The sequence below is a fragment of the Dreissena polymorpha genome, unplaced genomic scaffold (genome assembly GCF_020536995.1).
Source record: "Dreissena polymorpha isolate Duluth1 unplaced genomic scaffold, UMN_Dpol_1.0 chrUn080, whole genome shotgun sequence".
Taxonomy (NCBI): Eukaryota; Metazoa; Mollusca; class Bivalvia; order Myida; family Dreissenidae; genus Dreissena; species Dreissena polymorpha.
In genome coordinates, this window is record NW_026273394.1 from 14,903 (window position 1) to 35,894 (window position 20,992).

Below are 20,992 nucleotides of genomic sequence, written 5' to 3' on the forward strand. Positions count from 1 at the left end.
TTTTGCATTGATTTCCATGATGATTTGGTAAAAATGAGACTTGTAGAGTGTTATCAACATTTTATTTTAATTTTTCTCACGATATCCAGTTTCAACCTCGAGCGAGGGGGTTTATTGAGACAAATATACAGTGAATATTTTATATAAATTTGGCAATAAATGCGGCATCGAGAATGTTCGAACGGTAAATGTTGACGAAGCATGTCGTTAGACGGACAAATGCGCCCACAAAGGCTCACCATTGAAACGTTGTGCTCATGTGCTCTAAAAGGATAACAAACGTACATTACTGGCGTATTGATGTTCTTGCATGTTTAATCATTATATCATATACATACCTTAATAAAAAAACAAGAACACATACTCGTCATGTTTTTCTGGTAACAATTTAAAACTGTTTGGTATGGAATGAAATGTTATTTTATATACAGCTTGAATAAAAAGTATGGCTTAGAGGAAAACACTATAACATATGATGATAAAATTACACACACACACACAAACAAAACATGATTTTTTATTAAAATCTTTATGATAGATGATAATGAAATAAACAAATTTAACACACTCGTTCGAAATAGGCTGGTCGTGTATTGCATATATAATCATATAGAAAAAGATCAACCACTTAACAAATAACTGACACTCTACCAGTAAAACGCTAATGCAGTAAGATTCTACCAATCATGTTAACTTCGTACAGGAAGAATTTAAAGGAGCTAATTGTGAAGAACCTTCATGCCAATTGAGTGTTTTTCAAGGATGTTATACACGTGTATACGAAAAAGCTAATATACGGCGGATTGAAGCCACACCTTGCAGTTAACAAAAAAACCGCGTGTTGAAGCTAATGTGCATGCAATAAACACGGTCGGTTGTTGTCATCATATAACATTGGACTACTTTATTTGCAGCTGATCAAGAGGGTCCACCTCCATCAAGTGACTCTCTCTGCCCACCGCGACATATCACCGACATGTGTTGCAAACACATCGGAAAAAGACCGAAGTAAATTCCTAAAGAAGCAAGTGTTTACTGAAATCAGAAATCCATGAAGTTCCTTATCCTTAAAAAAATCTCTTTTTTTATAGCAAAAACCTTAAATAAATTTCATGCTAACGATTATGAATGATTTTACATTAGTTGACGCATCGCGTGAATCTTTGCAGCGCTACGTATCGTTGAACTCACTAGGGCGCTGGATATGCGGGATCCATTGTCGACGCCGGCTTATTTTCGTATCGCACCGAGGAATCGACCTCGGTGTATTTCGGCGGCGGCGGCCGGATGGTTGACGCCGTTGTGGAATAGTTTGTCTGGTTGATTCCAGTTTCTACCGTGTTTACGGTTGCGTTTCGTTTAGTTTTCAATTTACGGGGGTCGCAGATTTTTCCTTTTTTCTTCACTGAAACAAAATTAGTATTCGGTGTATGTATTTGGGTTAGCAAAAAACATAATTGATTTCGAATTAATATCTCCATCTATTATAATTATGCTATAACGTATACCACACTTTTTAATGCAAGATCATTTATTCTCAACGGTCCACGTCACGTTAACTAAGTGTTTCATCTTTCACAATTTAATAATGCAAACATGTTCATTCTAACTACCAACACACATAAAAATAATTGGAATTATTGAGAAAATATATTAGTGAATTCCACACACATGTTAACATAATACTTCGACACAAACAACCCATTTGTAAGAATTACGTCATAAATGAAAGAGTCCTTAAGTGGTGACTTCTTATTCTCGGTAAAATTCAAGACCGTAGCAATGCAATATTTTCTGCAAATAGTTATCATAATTTTTAATGCATTTGACATATTGCCCGATTTTAACATACACTGTTTTTCCGAACAATACCATTCCGGAAACTGAAAACTTATTTTTGTTTGGTGATCTCCTTCAAAGGGGCCTTTCACAGATTTTGGCATGTATTTAAGTTTGTCATTAAATGCTGTACATTGATAAATTTAAACACTGGACCTTAAACTCTTCAATAAACAAACAAGAATACAATTAAAAAAAAGGAAAGCCATAACTGGGCTCGAACCACTGACCCCTGGAGTCCTGGAGTAAAAAGTCTCCCGCCTAGACCACTCGACCATCTATGCTCACGATATGAAAATATGTATTTTTTACTTAATATAAGCAATTCTCGTAGATTCACATACTATAACGACAGCTACAGAACTTTCGTTATTACGCAATCGTTTCGCGTTGCAACGCTTTATAATTTTCAGGTTTTCAAATCGTCAAAAGATGCATATATTGGATATTTAAGAGCACCGTAAATGTTCACTATTACTATTTCATCATAAATATCATAACTAAAACGAAATTGTACGAATCTGAAACAACTTTTTTAATTTTGCCAATTTATCAAAAACTGAAGAGCCCCTCTTTAAAAAACGATACTGAGAAGGAAAAAACGTTTCAAATTGTATATATGTTGGTAGGAAGTACAATGTTTTTGAAGAAAATGCTTTAATAAAATATTATTTCCTTCTAGCAGATGACTAATCTTAAGAGTGTACCATGACATAAGCAGGTAAAAGTAAACTTTTAAACACGGTCTGCGCATGCGCAGTGAAAATCTCGCGCCAGACGAGATCAAAAACGAAAAGCGCACGATCTACTAAGGGAAGAATTGTGGACATCCGACGATATACAACACACTTAAGAGCACTTTTGACATTTTTTTATATATCTTACATTTGTGTCCAAGAATCTTAAGTTAATCATTTTCATTTCATTCAATTCATAGGATGTTCTTCGGTTTACAATTTAAATCGCAAACATGCTTCGATTACTTCGAGCATATATTTCTTTGATACATCAATCGCAAATATACATGCTTATTTATTACTTATGTTTACGTGAAAGTTAAGATACATATTCTTCTTCATGTTAACCCCCTCCCAAATTTAAGGCACTTTACTCATGTATATAAGCGTACTGCAGTGGTCACTGAAGGCAGAACATATTGTAAATAAATTATGTTTTATTAAAAACATAGAGTTGAATCAGATGGAGGGACTATTATACAGTATATGTATCAAAACTTACAGCAACAAATAATAAGTAAGACCAAGAACGCTACCACCGCTACCCCCAGGGCCACCAAACCACCGACTAACCCGTCGCGGCTACTTGAAGCCCTGAAAAACGAACCCGACTGCAATACATACGCTTCAACAATTTCACAAAGAGACTATAGTGTAGCAGGAATGATTTATTAATTTATTACTACATAATTTGTTTTATTATTGATACTTATCTGGTGCCCAATCTAACGTGTAGTTAAGGCATTTCTATCCTTGCTACCAATCTATTTTGATCTACATTAAATAATTGGGCATTTGTTACTCATGGATTTCATGAGGTCACCTGGTCATCACTTGGAGGCCTATACATTTATTAAATTTGGTAATAATTATAAGATGTACAATTGTTTTTATGTGTTTTAAATTCTATAGTTAAGGCGGGGCCTCTATTTTACTTTTAATACATGAAATTATACATGGGATTAATTGTTTAAAACAGTATAAAAGCTACTCTGTAAGCTGAAAACTCTCGCTCTCTCTCGCATGTACAAGTTTGCTTTTCGCTCAAGAACAACCAAGATATATATTGCCAACGTTAACGAGTAAAAGCTGTTTCTTTTCTCCTTTTTATTTATCGGTTACAAATTTGACAGTTAAGTGTAAATCTATTTAAATAAAGGTAAATTGAATAAATAACATATCATGGTAAATGATTGCTTCAGTTATATTAAATCCCCGGAGTAACATCGAAATAAAATAAGGCTAGTCCTGTAACAATAACATAAGACATATAGCATAATAAGTACAGGATCATCACAGAGAGACGATAACGCAATGGGAATATAACAATAAGTATATGATTATCGCATAGAGACTATAGCGCTCCGCCTGGTCATAACACAATAAGTATACGGTCATTACATATAGAATATAACGAAATGGGTACAGCACACTTAAAATGGATACTATATCAAAATGGCATGGCACACAAAGCAATACATTTTGTATTACGTTTTGGATATAACAAAATCTGAATAGCACGATAAGTATATGACAATAATATTAAGACTCCAAACCAAATTGGCAAAACATAATAAACAGATGACCGTATACAAAGATTATAATGCAGTTGCATACCAAAATAAATATATTATAATAACATAGACATAACTCTGCCCTACACAACACATAACTGATAAAACCCTGCCCTAAGTAGCTAATGGGTGACTGTTCTCTATCGTAAACAAATATAACTACATTTCCCTACAGTTCCCTACAAAACTAATCGTCAAAGGAACTGTGCCGTACACTACTTATTGATTTCTGTTATATGTCGTATTCAACAGCCGACTGCTTGTACACTGTCCAAGACCTTTACTGGCTGATTGTACTATGTTCTACACAACTAATGGCTGACTGTACTCTTCCGTACGTTACTAATGGCTCACTGTACTCAACCAAAGGCCGATTGTTCTTTATCATTCACCACTAATATCTGACTGACCCCTGCCCAACACAACTTATTGCCGCCTTAACTAAGTCGTACACAATTAATGGCTGATTATACACCATATATTATCCTTAACGACTGATGGCTGACTGTACACTGTTCTACAAAATTAATGGCTGACAGTATACCGTCATTAGTAACTACACACACAACTAATGGCTAAATGAAATCTTCCCAATATAAATAATGGCTGACTGTTCCATGCCATAAAAACAACGGCTGACCGTTCTTTTACTGTTCATAAACAACTTATTGCCTGACCTAAATATGTGATACACGACCACTGGCTGATTGTACAAAAGTGCTACACAACTAATAGCTGAAGGTCGGCACAATGACATACTCAACAAATAACAGGCTGCACGTACCCAGAAGTGGGAGCTAATCTGTCACGATCACATCTGAAGCATACGCCGACGCCCGAGCAGACTTGAGCTGGTATAAATACACACACACATATATAAAACAAGAGCTGTGTTCGTGAAACACAATGCCCCCTACTGCGCCGCTTTGAAGCCATATATTTGACCTTTGACCCTGAAGGATGATCTTGACCTTTAACCACTCAAAACGTGCAGCTCCATGAGATACAAATGCGTGCCAAATATCGAGTTGCTATATTCAAATATTGCAAAATTTGACCTTGACCTTGAAGGATGACCTTGACCTTTCACCACTCAAAATGTGCAGCTCCATGAGATACGCATGCATGCCAAATATGAAGTTACTATCTTCAATATTGCAAAATTTTGACCTTGACCTTTGCAAAAGTTATATCGAGATGCTATCTTCAATATTGCAATATTTGACCTTTGACCTTGACCTTGAAGGATGACATTGACCTTTCACCACTCAAAATGTGCAGGTCCATGAGATACACATGCATGCCAAATATCAAGTTGCTATCTTCAATATTGAAATTTTTTTACCTTTGACCTAACCTTGAAGGGATGACATTGACTTTGACATTTCACCACTCAAAATGTGAAGCTCTATGAGATACGCATGCATGCCAAATATCGAGTTGCTATCTTCAATATTGTAAAATTTGACCTTTGACATAGACCTTGAAGGATGACCTTGACCCTTCACCACTCAAAATGTGCAACTCCATGAAATATGCATGCATGCCAAATATGAAGTTGCTATTTTCAATATTGCAATATTTGACCTTGACCTTTCACCACTCAAAATGTGCAGCTCCATGAGATACACATGCATGCCAAATATCAAGTTGCTATCTTCAATATTTCAAAAGTTATGGGCAATGTTAAATGTTTTCGGACGGACGGACTGACGGACGGACAGACTGACTGACGAACAGACAGACGGACGGACTGACGGACAGTTCAAAAACTATATGCCACCCTTCGGGGGCATAACAAGGTTATGGCGAATGTTAGTTTTCGGACGGACGGACGGATGCCATATATTTGACCTTTAACCTTAAAGGATGACATTGACCTTCACCTTTCAAAATGTGCAGCTTCATGAGATACTCATGCATGCCACATATCAAGTTGCTTTTAATATTGAAAAAGTTATGGCCAATGTTAAAGTTTTTGGACTGAAGGACAGACGCCATAAATTTGACCTTGAAGGATAACCTTGACCTTCATCTTTCACCACTCATAATGTGCAGCTCCATGTGATACACATGTATGCCAAATATCAAGTTGTTATCTTCAATTTTGAAAACGCTATGGCCAATGTTAAAGTTTTCGGACGGACGGACAGACGCCATATATTAGACATTAGACCTTGAAGGATGACCTTGACCTTTCACAACTCAAAATGTGCAGCTCCATGAGATGCACATGCATGCCAAATATTGAATGTAATGACCATTAAAGTTTTCGAACGGACGGACAGACTGACAAACTTACTGACGGACAGTTCAACTGCTATATGCCACCCTACCGGGGGCATAAAAAAATACATGTATATGGTATATTTAAGCTTAAAAATCATTATAAGGACGGGTATTGTTATAACCAACCGTTAGTGTTAATCAATGCAAGTGGCCAATTTATGTTACTTTTTATGATTATACGACCATGTCTTTTACTTAATACAATCACGGTGCCCAACAAATATGGAAAATACCTGAAAATTATTTGAGTTTCCAGCTAATAAGCGAAACGGCACCGGATCATATCGGAAAATATTGACTGCTGTTAATTAAGTGTGTTATTTTTTTAATATAATTCTCTTCTCTAAGTTAACTCTTTTCACCAAACCAATATTCCGCGGAACATCTAAGTCATGCATTCAGTAAATTGTATACTCGTGCTCAGTAACAAAAACGTAAATTTGCAGCGGGAACCTACATTGCCCAGCAGTTTATGCACCAAACCTATGAAAACGAAAGTAAAATAAAGATACTGGTCAATATAAACAATGAATTCTAGCTTTTTAGCCAGTTTCCTGATGGGCAAGGCAGTGTAATTCTTGTTAAATCAATTCCATGTTAAGTGACGGTTTAGTTTGTTTTGTATAAAAACAAGTATTTAATATGTCGATTGCTGCAGCAAGTTTTCTTCCAGAAAAAGTACCTGTACCATACCAATTTGGACAAATTCGTGCGAATAACTCTGAAATTGGAAAAAAATCGAGTCGTGAAATCTCCCGATTGGAAATTATGGGTCTTTGTAATTGCTTGGTATCAATAGCACACATTAACTCAAATATTGATTAACATTCATTTTGGCTTGAAATGTTTAGTGTCAGTGCTCATTATAAACTTGCAGATAATGAACTTTTGAACAAAATTGATGAAATGTTCCTTCCTTTTTGGGAAATTTTTAGACTGAAATATGGAATTTCGTGGTTTTTCTTCAATTGGAAAAGTACTTTATACGGGTACTTAATAAAGAAGAGAAAAAATCGCTGTGCTGGCACCGGATAATGCATGAAGTAAGCACCAGGTAATAGGCGATACTAATAAACTTAAGTATAGTACGTTTAAACATTATACTGGATTATGTTGGTATGGTAAACATTTACACATTTCTTGATGTTAAATTGTTACACGAATGAGTCTGTTATTGCTCGTACCTCAGCCCCTGAACACTCTGTCTAAATGCATGAACATGTCTTGACTTTACCCTGACGAAAAGGTTAGTAAAACTAGAAACTACATATATAACCTGATATTGGTTGTAAAACAATCTTACGTAGAACGCGTGCTATTGTAGAACGACTGATTCATTAATAATATTTATACCATAATTATAACAACCCTTTGCATATGAATGCAAAACTGACGAAAGATAAAACATAATGCACACATTGTTAGGTATTTGTCGTTTTTTTAGATTAATTTTATATCAATATTTAGAGGTATTATCTCTTTTATTTGTACATGATGTAAGTTTAACAGACAGCTGTTTTTCCACTTATTTACTAATTGCTGTATTATTTTTGTTTTAGACTTCAGTGCCCTCACATCTAACTTGAAGTTCGAGATAGAATATCGTGAGTACAGTCTCGGTTGATAAGTTAATTCAATGGACTTAGGGCTACTGTTGGGTATTTCTTTGACCGAATGTAGCAGTGGACTGATTGGTAATACTTTTAAATTTGATTGGAACAATTTATCCTGCTTTGAGCAACTGCTATTTCCATGGTATGTGTAAAGTTACCACGGAGGAAAAGCGTGCCCGTTGAAAGGCTCAAACCCATTGTCGCATCATTAGCACGTATCAATTGTTATAATTATGATAATTTATTTCAGAATATATCGACCTACCTATGTTTTCGGGTTTTAAAAATGCAGAGAATGAATAGAAGCAGATTTCTTGTCCGTAACTCTTCCTTCCAGTATTGAAGATAGATCCAATAATGAGTCTGGAGTGGATAATCTATTGTTTAAGGTAGACTGTTCAGTTGAAATTGTGACATTGTGAACAGGTATTTCAAATGCACTTGTGTCTTGCATGGTACGCAACAGTGTAAAATAATATCAAAATGTCGTTAGTTTACAAACTCTTCAAGACAGTGTCTTTTAAAAATATACACAAACACATTTCAAAGTATAAATACAAAATGTCTACGTATTAAGTACAAATAAAAATTAAGCATGTATAACTTAACCTCAAATCTAAGACTTTTGCCACATAGTGGGACTCTATTTCTTTACTCAAATAAAAATCTTGTTTCAAATATTTTTCTAAAATTGATTAAATATATTGAGAAATTAATAAGCTTTTATTAAAATATTTAATTAAGGGTTCAAACAATTTATGTCATCTTAAATTAGAAGATGCCTAAAATGGTAACAATTATGTAGATTGTAAACATGGAAAGATAAGAGATCTTATCTATTAATGTTGATTATTTTTTAATTGATTTTAACACTTAGTACATTAAAACGATAACTATGGAACTCCACAAATACAGGATTCGAACAAGTAGTTCACTGTACCCTACTGTCCGCACAGTTTCGCTATTTTCATAAGAGTGATAAACCATTTGGTCTACCCGCATACACAAACTTAGTTTCATATTTTCAAACATTATTGAACTTAATCTGTGTAAATTCAGTAGCATTGGCTTTGACAGACTGCAACAACATATGAAGAAGTTACGATGCACAACACAAATAATATATTTGTTTTTGTATCTTAATCAAATCTTAATTTTGATGCAAGCATGTTTGAATAAGCTGAAACAAATATTTCAGTCGACTGTGATTAGTTATTTATTCTGTTCAGTCATTCCGTGTTAAGAAGCTAATTAGGAACACATTTATTGATTATACCGGGTACTTAACATTAGACTGATGCAACAAACAAACAAAAATGAAACAATTGTCAAACTTAAAATTGACTTAAAGAACAGTGGCTCCTGTCATCATTTATTTTTAAAAAGTTCCACACACAGAGCACTGATGTTGTTCGTGGTTATCATGAGCCTTCATGTGTTCTGAAAGATAACGTTTTGACTTGATAATGCTTCCACTCTTATCAAACGTGTGTGATTCCATCTCTCCACACACATGCCGTGAAAGGTTAGGCAAGTATTGATATGATTTTGTGAACTTAGGACAGTAACATGTTCAGCTTTGTGTCCATCAAATTCACTTTTATAAGTGCACCCCCGTCAATAAACTTCACACAAATATTGAAAGTATGACTTGTGGATTATTTAACTGTGAACATTTTATTCAAGTTTTGTTTCGAAGATTTCCACATTCAAAGCACAAGTAAGGGTGTAACTGACTATGACTGCACATATGATGCTTTAAAGGGGCCTTTTCACAGCTTTTGGCATATTTTGAAGTTCGTCATTAAATGCTTTATATTGATAAAACAAGGCTCGATTTGTAATTGTTGGCTTGGTTACTACTTAAAAGTACCCCAGAAACGGATTCACTGAAACTTACCCGGGAATTCAAAGGCTAAATTGGTCGTTGTCAGCTTTTTTTTCAAATTAGTCAGGTTTATTTTAATATCAATATTATGTGAAATGGCCTCTATATTATCGAAACTTCTTTTTGAAAAAAAAAAACATGTTATGGCAGGTTTTGTTCAAAGCGATTTTCGTTTTGTTTTCCGTGGCGCTTTTTACGACATCGGATTTTTGGGCGGGAATAAAACTCGGGGACAGTCTAAATTGGTGGGTTACGTGTTAGTTAATCTTCTGTGCGCGGAGTACATTTTAGTATACTTTAGAGTACCCGGGGTACATTTAAGTTGTACCCGATCCGACAATAACTCTAAATCTAACCAGAAGGTTACACAGAACTTATTTACCTTAATATTCATTATAATGATAAATTATAATAATAATCACACTAAACAAAACAAAAATTGGTAATAAAAAACATTGCATTACAAATTAAATTTTACAATTAACCTTGCTGAACTGGCCAAAAAACCTTTTTTTTTCAAATCGTTATCAAATCTTTTTATAATTTTAATATTAAAACAATCAAAGGGTTGTTAAATGCTATACATTTAATTGATGAATCGGTCGTTCTACATTAGCGCGCATTCTTCATAAGTTATATTATTAACCAATACAATATTTTAACTGTAATGCCTAATTTAAATAACCCTTTGTATTGTTAAGTCAAGACATGTTCAGACGTTTAGACAGAGTGTTCAGAGGCTGAGGGACGAGAAATAACATACCCATTCATGTGACAATCTAAAATCAAGAAAGTTGTAAATGTTTACCATATCCACATAATCCAATATATTATTTAAACGTACTATACATAAGTTCATTAGTCTCGGCTTTTATCAAGTGCCTATTTCATGAATTATCCGGTGCCAGCAATCGACATATAAAATTCTTGTTGTTTTCACTCGTCATGGCAAGGATTTCACGAGAATTATGTTGCCTTTTTCATCAGGAAACTAGCTCAGAAGTTTGAATTTCATTTTTATATGGACCAATATCTGCATTTTACTTCCGTTTCCACAGGTTTAGTGGATTGACTGTTGGGCGATGAAAGTTTCCACTGCAAATTGACGTTTTAGTTATAGAGCACGAGTATACAATTAACTGAATGAATAACTTAGTTGTTCCGTGGATTATATGTTTTGTGAAAAAAGAATAAAGGAGAGAATATTGAAAATAACAGACAACACTGACCTAAAAGAAGTCGATATTTTCTGAAAGGATCCCGTGCCGTTGCGCGTATTAGCTGGACACGCACAGAAGTTTCAAGTATTATCCGTATTGATACAGGTAATCGGCAGGGGTGGATGTGTTTTTTAAGCTCTCACTAATATGGGATAAAGTGACTTTTAAACGCGAGTGCAATACCCGAATTTTGGACTGAGGAATGGAATATATTTAGTGCTACATATGTGCTTGGCGTTTTGGATATATATAAAATAGGAAGCGTGGTATTAAAAGGTACTTTTTAAACGTATTTCTGATAAACATAGTGCATTTTGCAATTTTAGCACAATCAAGACATCAATTTCTTGCAAAATTCGTGAGCTGTATTAACCACCGATAACCTAATCCGATAATTGGACTTATTCAAGCTAGCTATATCACGAACAGGTAATAACACCAATTAAATAAATACAATCGTCACCTCGCAGTCGATTTGGATTAGATGAGATTAGATTAGACTGGTAGCATACACATCATATGTCAAAACAGAGTAAAAAAACGAAAGGGGGCAGAAACGTACCAAGGACGACGCCTCTCCTAATTATACAAACGACCAACCAGAAAAGTGCGTGATAATGTCAAACCAGTCGCCGGAAGCATCAGCCACTACACAGCTGACTGCACAGCTAACTGGTGTCGGGCCACCAACACAAGCTGCGTATGGAGGGCAATATTACCCACCACATCTGCAATTCATGACACCACAGAACTATACTTACCCTGGCTATCAAAGCACGCCACAATATCCGGTTACGCCACAAACACCTACAGAAAACCAATCTCAAACACCTCAGTGGGCAAAATCTTTAATAGAAGACATTAAAAGCATAAAGCTATCCGTGGCAAAAATGGACGAAATTGAAAAGTTTCTGAATAAGTTAAACATGAAAGTAGAAGGGCTGGAACAAAACGTGAAATCCATCGAAGCTCGAACGAAAGAAATTGAATCATCTTCTCAATTTATGAATAATGAATTGGAAGACACCAGGCAGAAAATCAAATCCACCGACACAGAGATTAAAAACATTAATAAACATCATAAAGAACTAGAAGAAAAGATACAAAACATTAAATTGCAAGCAGATGAAAACGAGTAAAAAACGAACGACCTAGAAGCAAGAAGCATGAGAGAAAATCTATTGTTCTATGGTTGCCCCGAAGTGTTAAATGAAAATTGTGAGGGGACTGTGAAATCAATAATTTCAGAAAAGCTTCGAATAGAGGAGAATATAACATTAGACAGAGTTCACAGACTTGGTAAACCCAGTAACGGAAAATGCAGACCGATAGTGGCCAAATTCCACTACTACCAACAACGAGAATTGGTACGGACGACGGCTATCACCAAAACAAATGACCTCAAATCAACCGGGCTGGGCATCGGAATTCAGCAAACCAAAGCAGTGCTACAGCAGAGGCGAGAAAAGAACACTCTATTCAACCGTGAAAAGAGCGCCGGTAAACAAGTGAAGTGGGCCGGTGCAAAACTTTTATCACGCGAAAATGGAAGCAGTCAGTTCAAGGAGGTTACACACTAGGACAAGGAAGGGAAGTTAAATGTTATAGCGTGGAACGTGAATGGACTTGCCAGAACAATAAATGATGTTGACTTTCAAGAATACGTTAAAAAATATGATCTAATATTACTTTCTGAAACTTGGCTAAACAAAAAGCAACCGCTAAACACTGACATTAATGGGTATATTAGCTACCATGTTTACGGTAATAAACGTTTTGGTACAAACTAAGGTCGCTTTAGCGGTGGACTTTCAATTTATTATAAAAATGAGTTATCAGATAATATATCCATTGTAGAAACGAATCAGTATGGAATAGTGTGGCTAAAATTTAATCAAGATTTGTCTTCTGTAGAGTCGGATATGTATCTGTGTCATACTTACATCCCACCTGTCAATTCGAAAGTTTTAATTGACCAAGATTTCGATTTTTTTGATGAAATTGAGAAAGGGGTTGAGAAATATGGGCAGCTCGGAAAAACATGCATAACGGGTGACCTCAATTCCCGAACAGGTAACTTATCAGATATACTAGAGTACGATAAGTACCTTGACTGTTTTGAAGAATTAGATACAGAAAATATAAATACACATTTCCCAGTAATACGCAACCATCCGGACAAGGTTATTGATTGTAACGGTAAAAGGCTAATTAATCTATGCAGAGCTACTAATCATATTATCGTTAATGGTCGTCTCAACAAAGAGCAGGACAATCAATTTACTTTCGTCTCAAATAGAGGCTTGAGTATAACAGATTATCTTATTATAAATGCAAACTATGTTGATAATATAAACGAATTTCAAATACTCAATTGGCAAAACTTTTCTGATCACGCAGGTGTTTACTTTTCTTTAAAATGTAACACCAAAACTAGACATATTACAACCGGTGAAAACAAAGAGGAAACTAAGCTTGTTTTTAACTCAAGTTTTGTTGAAAAATTTCAAGACTCATTGAAAGAGAATATCAATTTGTTAAATGAAAACAAGGAAAACATTAATTGTGAAATAAAACATTTAACTAGCTATATTTATGACAATGCAGTAACAATTTTTGGAAAAAAAGTAAATATTAACCACGACAAAAAAATTCGAAATAAAGCAGATTCGCAGAAATGGTTTGATTATAACTGCAACACAGCTAAAAAAGAATTTAAACGCGCACGAAACATATTCAATAAATTAAAAACAGATGAAAACAAAACACACTTTGTAAATATGAGAACAAAGTACAATAAAATACGAAAGAAATCAAAAGCAAAATACAAAAAATCAGAAGGAAAAAGACTTGAAGACATAGCAAAATCAGATCCAAAACATTTCTGGAAATCCTTAAAAAAATGCTATAAACAAGCACCAAACAAGGATGACAGTATAACAGTAGCAGACTTTTATACGCACTTTAAAAACTTATTAGGCGAACAACCAGAACAAATAAATGAAAATGTTGCCACCACCGAATCTACGGATATTGATTTAGATAAAGAATTCACATTGCATGAACTCAAGGCAGCCGTCTTCCATCAAAAAAATAACAAGTCTTGTGGGCCTGATAATATATCTTCAGAACTTATTAAATCCTCGTTTAGTGTATTAGGACCACACCTCCTAGCAATATACAACAAACTTTTCAACCATGCCGAATACCCGGAAGACTGGGGCCTCGGATACATCGTCCCTATATATAAGGGCGGGAAATCAAATGAAACAAAAAACTATAGGGGTATAACCTTAAATTATATCCTAGCAAAAATATACTCACAATTGCTACTCAACCGTTTAACAAACTGGACAAACAAGCACCCAAAAATCATTAGCTGCCAGTTTGGTTATCAAAAGGGCAAAAGCACAACAGATTGTATATTTATACTAAACGCAATTATATCAAAAATAATAAACTCAGGTCAAAAATTATACACCATTTTTATCGACTATCAACAGTGCTATGATAAAATCAATCACACACTTCTTTGGCAAAAATTGATATCGGAAAATATGAGTTCAAAAATGATAAACGCTCTAAAAGCGATGTATAGTATCGTAAAATCAGTAATTAAATTCAATCATAACTTGTCCGACCCATTCTCGATACACCAAGGAGTGAAACAAGGTGATTCCAGTTCATCACTGCTCTTCATGATGTTCGTTAATGACATGTTGGAAAACATAAATACAGATTTGGATGGTTTATTCACTATAGACGAGTTGAAATTATTTCTTATTTTATATGCTAATGACCAAATTTTATTCGCAACGTCACCAAACTCACTACAACACATGCTAACAGACATAGAAGCATACTGTAATGCATCGAAATTAAAAATAAATACAGCTAAAACAAAAGTGCTTATCTTCGAAAAAGGAACACATTACACAAACATCGATATCTTTCTGTATGGTGAAAAACTAGAAGTCGTTACTTCATTTAAATATCTGGGAGTATACTTATTTAAAAACGGTAACTTTAACAGAACGCAAAAATGCATAGCAGACCATGCGTCAAAATCAATGCACCGACTTTTCTCAGTGGTCAACATATATGAATTTAGCACAAAAAGCAAACTCAAACTCTTTGATATCTTAGTAGCATCAATTTTGAATTACTCGTCTGAAATATGGGGTACTACACAGGCGAAAGATATTGAAGCCGTACACACGAACTTTTTAAGGAAATTACTGTGTGTAAATAAATCAACCAACCTTAGCGCGTTTTATGGAGAATTAGGAAGAATACCCTTTAATGAAATACGAAAAATAAACATTCTTAAATACTGGTTTAAACTACTATCATCAAATGAGAGTAGCTTAATCAAAATTACATACAATATGCTAAAACAAGATACGGACAATGGACATACATGCAACAATCAAAACTGGGCATACCATGTTAAATCCATTCTCGACAGCATCGGCATGTCCGAATTATGGATAAACCAAAACATAACCGAATCACAATTTATACAATGCAAACAACGAATATTAGACACTTATACTCAAACATGGCACGCCGATATTAACAGCTCTACCCGTTTCTCTACGTACTGTTTATTCAAACATAGTTTATCGTTAGAAAGTTATTTAGACAAAATTAATGAACCAAAATATAAAATTACCCTAAGCAGATTCCGTTTATCATCGCATAACCTAGAAATAGAAAGGGGGCGATACAATAATATTGAAAAAGAAAACCGTAAGTGCAAATTATGTAATATGAATACTGTAGAAACTGAGTACCATTTCTTACTAGTTTGCCCCATATTTACGCACCTAAGAAGAAAACTTTTAAAGTCACAGTACTGCAGATGGCCAACAATTTCAAAGTTTCAAAGTCTGATGTCCAGTGAAAATAAAACTATGCTTATTAATCTAGCAAAGTTTATATACGAAGCTTCAAATTTACGACGCCTACTAGATACGTAATTAGTCTTTTAGAACGTAACAACCCTTTAGCATTGTTCCATCTTTTATTTCACGCACAACATACCTTAACTCAAATACAATTTCTCATTCCTTATAAATTTGAATAGCATTATAAACAATGCTAATTTGTTTCCGCTCAACTTGTTGTTTCATTTTGAATTAATTTTTTTAATGGCTAAGCTATTAATAATTTATGTTATAAAATCAACTTTCAGAAATTGTTATTTTTTATAAATAACTATAACCATAATCCTCGTATTGAAATAATTTGATTTTTAATTATTTCTATAACTTGTTACTAGATACTAATTTAATTTTTCAGTTGTCAATTTTGAATATTTATTTTTTTCAAACGAATATATTATATATTTTTTTGCACTAACACCATGTGTTCAATTTAACACTTAATCCACATCTGCCATGACTTGTATTACTTGTATATATAAAATGTATATGTGTAGGCTAAGAGCTTGTATAAGCTTTATTTGCTGAAATAAATGTTGTTGTTGTTGTTGTTGTTGTTGATTAGGCACCGTGATTGAGGTTGACCTTTAAACGTTACGTGCGTCTAGAAGCCTACCTTGAACATGAAAAAAGACTTATTTTGATGAGACCCATTCCCAAGTTTATAAACTTCCTTGATTTCAGGGTGATTAAAAGAATACACTTGCACACAGCGTTGTTTTCAAATATTTTTGTTGAATTTCAAGTGGCTTACAAATAGTATTATTCACAAAAATAATTGCTTAACACTGTTTCAAATTGTAAGAAAGTACGATGTTTTTTTACAAAATGGTAATAGAACGACCATTACAAATTTACCATAGTCTAGAAACATTATGAACAAGAAATGCCTTTTAAAAAACAAACGGCATTAAAAGTAATATTATATTTCGATTTTCCCTTAAATAATGAATGATGAAGAAGTGATCAGATACGACCGATTTGGATCCAATATTATAAGGTTGGCAGTTAGAAAATATAACACACAAGAAACACTGAAAAAATGATACTTTTATGCAAGCAAAAAATTTAAACCACTCGAGTCAAAAAATAGTACACTTGAAAAAATATGGTGGGCCAGAAATGATAACAAAATAAATATGAAAGATACAGAAATATTGAAAACATTTTAATAAATTCCCTTTAATTGTATAGCATTTATTATAACATATATATAATGATATATCAATGTGTTTGTAAAAGTGCTGCTTTACACTGTTTCAAAAAGTTTCAATCCAATTTTTATTAGTCATTTCTGGTAAACCATACTTTTTTCTACTAAGTTTAGAATCAAGTTGTTAACCTTTTTTCTTACAAGAAATTATCCTTTTTCAGTGTTTCTAGTGTTATATTTAATAATACTCTAACATTATCTTCTACAGTAGTGTAGGTTCCAGCTGGTGTCAATGGATTTATGAACAAAAAAAGAAAATAAGGACTTACAACGCCCAAGAAGAAAGTGGTTTATTAGCTGAAAACCTGTGATTATTTACTCTTTTTGAAAGATTTCATTAGAACTGGTACGTGTATCACTGAAGTATATGTTATTTTAGTTCTGCATATTGTTCCAAACTCAATATAGAGTGCTTATATGAGGAATCATTATTTTACATTACGCCACCCACTTCTGACCATTTCAGAATGTGATAAGTCCTTAATCTAAGTAATTGTAGATACCATTTTATCGTATCTTTGATTAAGTTTATGTGATTTTTAGGAAACATTACATGGATAAGGCGGGGTCTACTTAAAGTCGATTAAATGTACAATTATAAATCACTTATCACAAAACGCAATTCAAATTTAAATTAACATGCTCCCATCGCACGGTAATTCTCAAAATAGAATACACAATCAAAGGGAGCATTGACGCGAGCTCAGCAGAATATGTACTTATTGATCGACAAGCGTCGATTGAGTTGGAGCTAATCGTTAGTTATTCAACGAGCGGTAAATACCGGTAGGCTAAATACAGATTAACTTATAAGTTGGTTATTTGAAGGAATAAAAAGTTTAGTTTATGAGACGCAAAGAATAATTATGTTCAGTAATATCTTTAGTTTTACTGTTTTTGTCAAACATGTATTCAAAACTTTGTTTACACGCTTTATGCACACACATGTATATATTATTATGTAAATATAACAGTAAGTTCTTCGTTAAGACATTTAATACTAAGCAGACATTGATTGTCCTTCGTGAAGTATTTGAGTATTAGAGTACACAAATGAACAGCTCAACGACCCGGAGGTTGACAAAGCCGGTTCGAATATTGCAACTACTCCAGAAATGTGCAAGAGCTTTTGGTGGACAATAAGACATTTTTAAGGGAATGTTATCAATGGAAAAATGGTAAATACTGGCAAATATCTAAATAAACATCGTCGAACATGATATTAAAACGCGTATGTTTGTCGTTCTTTATAAGATTGCACATAGTTGTGTATGTATGGAACCTACACATATAGTTATTACATTTAGAAGCACATGTGAAGACAATCTAATATAAAACAAAACGAGTAAGCACGTGGAAAACAATCTGCTACAAACTGTTTGAAGACTTATTTGAACGCATACATTTTTATATAGTACTTGACAAGTTATTTGACTCTCTAAACATACCAGTAGCAAACAATCCAAGTATAACAATCATGCACTGTATTTCCAAATCCATGTGTAAACTCTAAAACTCCGCGCGTTCGACTGTTTGTCTGGTACACACACTTTTGAAATTAAATCGTGTGCCGATTTATGATTTAATATAAACGTATTTTGAAATGATCGACGGGTAGGTGAAGTTTAGATCGATGTCATTAACAGTATATGTTATTTTGAATTGCATACGTGTACAGTACGCCGAAACAAACGTATTTACGGATACAATCGATAAACCGATTGAGTGCAAGACTCGGTCACAAATGTTTTAATCGTACTGCTGGGTTATAAAGTTTGGCGTGTACATAACAATCAAATACCCGTTTTAAATTATCGATTGACGTCAGCACATTGATTTCTTTGTTCCATTTCAAAATTGTATTGGTAGCAACCCCCCGCCCCAAATATTCGGCGTGATTTCGTAATATTGACGTGAATACTTTGCCAATGATTTACGTAACAAATTACGGTTGGCTCCAATATTTTAGGAAGCGTCAAATATGGTCGGAAAACTATTACTTTCAGATACATTTTCGCTGATCAACGACTGTGTAGTGAGCATAAAGTACTTAATCAACAATCAAACCAATACACAGCGTGTCATGTAGCTTTAGAGAGTCTTCGTTATCCCTTATGTAAATAACAAGTAAACAATTATGCGTTGATTCTATCAACGAATACACCCAATTAATGAAAGCAGAAAACATGTATTATCTTTGAAAAGGTAGTTTATGACCAGGTTTAATCTTATTTTAAAGATAAAACATTATTGTATAAATTTCACTCAGGGTTTAGAGGTGGCTTCTCCACTTATAAATACTTAATTAATTCCCCTAACATATTTTATATTGTATTAAAATGATAAAGGCATTATTGTTGGCATGGTTTTGTTAAATTTACAGAAGGCATTTGATACAGTCGACCTCTCAATTCTTCTTATGAATCTTCAAGCATCACATCTTAGTGATGGCGTTTTAAACTGGTTCAAATCATACTTGTCTTATAGAAAACAGCTTGTTGATGTTTCAGGTACCTTTTCTTTTAGGGCAAGTATTACCTGTGCTGTACCTCAAAACTCAATCCTTGGACCATTTCCTTTTTTAATTTACGTGAATGTTGTCAGCTGTGGTTAGAACTAAATTGTTATTATATGCTGATGATTCTGGAATCCTTGTATCTGGTAACAGTGTTACAGTGTACTTGATGTTGAAAAGGAACTAACATATGATATGAACTTGGTTAGCCATTGGTTGATTGACAATAAGTTGCCATTGCACTTAGGTAAAACTGAGTCAATTGTGTTTGGGTCCAAGCAACAAACTTAGGTCTCAATCAAGCATTGACACACCTTGTAATGGTACACCCATTCCTTCTACATTATCCAGTAAGTATCTTTGAATTACCCTTTACCAACATCTTTCTTTCTGCTCAATGGATGAATCTGTTTTGAAGAAGGCCAAGTCTAGGTTAAAGTTCCTTTATCGTAGGAAATACAAGAAATACAATGCATACGAAGAAATTTCTTGTAATGTCATTGATTCAATGTCATTATGATAATGCTTGTTCTGTATGGTATAATTGTATAACACAGACTTTAAGAAATAAGTTACAAACCTGTGTAATCCAATCGAAAATTACAATTTCATGATATAAGTCATTATCTAATTTTTATCTTTGAATTATTCAAATTTTAATAAAACCTAATTAACAAAGTTTAAATGAATTATAATTAACAACCATTTTAAATAGTTATTGTATTATTTTAGAAACGCTTACATTTATGTAAGGAATTGTGCACTTTATTGTTTGATAACAATTTATCAAATTGATACCCATTTAATTCATGAAGTTATATAAATATTTAAAACATTAGCAGAGAATAAGTATAAAATAGAATCAATAAACAAATGAACAAATAGCTGAATGAAAATACACAGCGAACAAAAATCTCTCTTTCGGACTTAATTGTAGAAATACTGCATAAAAAAACTACTGAACTAAAATCACCCGCGTGGGTTATCCAGATAGATAGATACAAACAGAATGATCATATAAATAACACTTCACTCCGGAGTGTCACATTTGTGAACTTTTACTATGAATCAAAGGAAAAAACATGAGCCGGGTACAAAGGAACCAGAAGAGAGTAACACATTCATATCCAAATTCCTCCCTATACTGAGAACGTCCGA

General features: G+C 33.8%; 1 protein-coding gene across 1 annotated transcript; it reads right to left on the minus strand.

Moving 5' to 3' along the window:
* Nucleotides 1-297: 297 nt before the first annotated feature.
* LOC127864010 (uncharacterized) lies at nt 298-19,060 on the minus strand. The gene is made up of 4 exons (XM_052403680.1): nt 18,768-19,060; nt 4,935-5,001; nt 3,079-3,170; nt 298-1,405 (listed from the first exon to the last, which is right to left on the minus strand). Exons 1-4 carry the CDS (start codon nt 18,817-18,819, stop codon nt 1,191-1,193), a joined length of 426 nt encoding a protein of 141 aa, XP_052259640.1. The 5' UTR covers nt 18,820-19,060; the 3' UTR covers nt 298-1,190.
* Nucleotides 19,061-20,992: the final 1,932 nt, after the last annotated feature.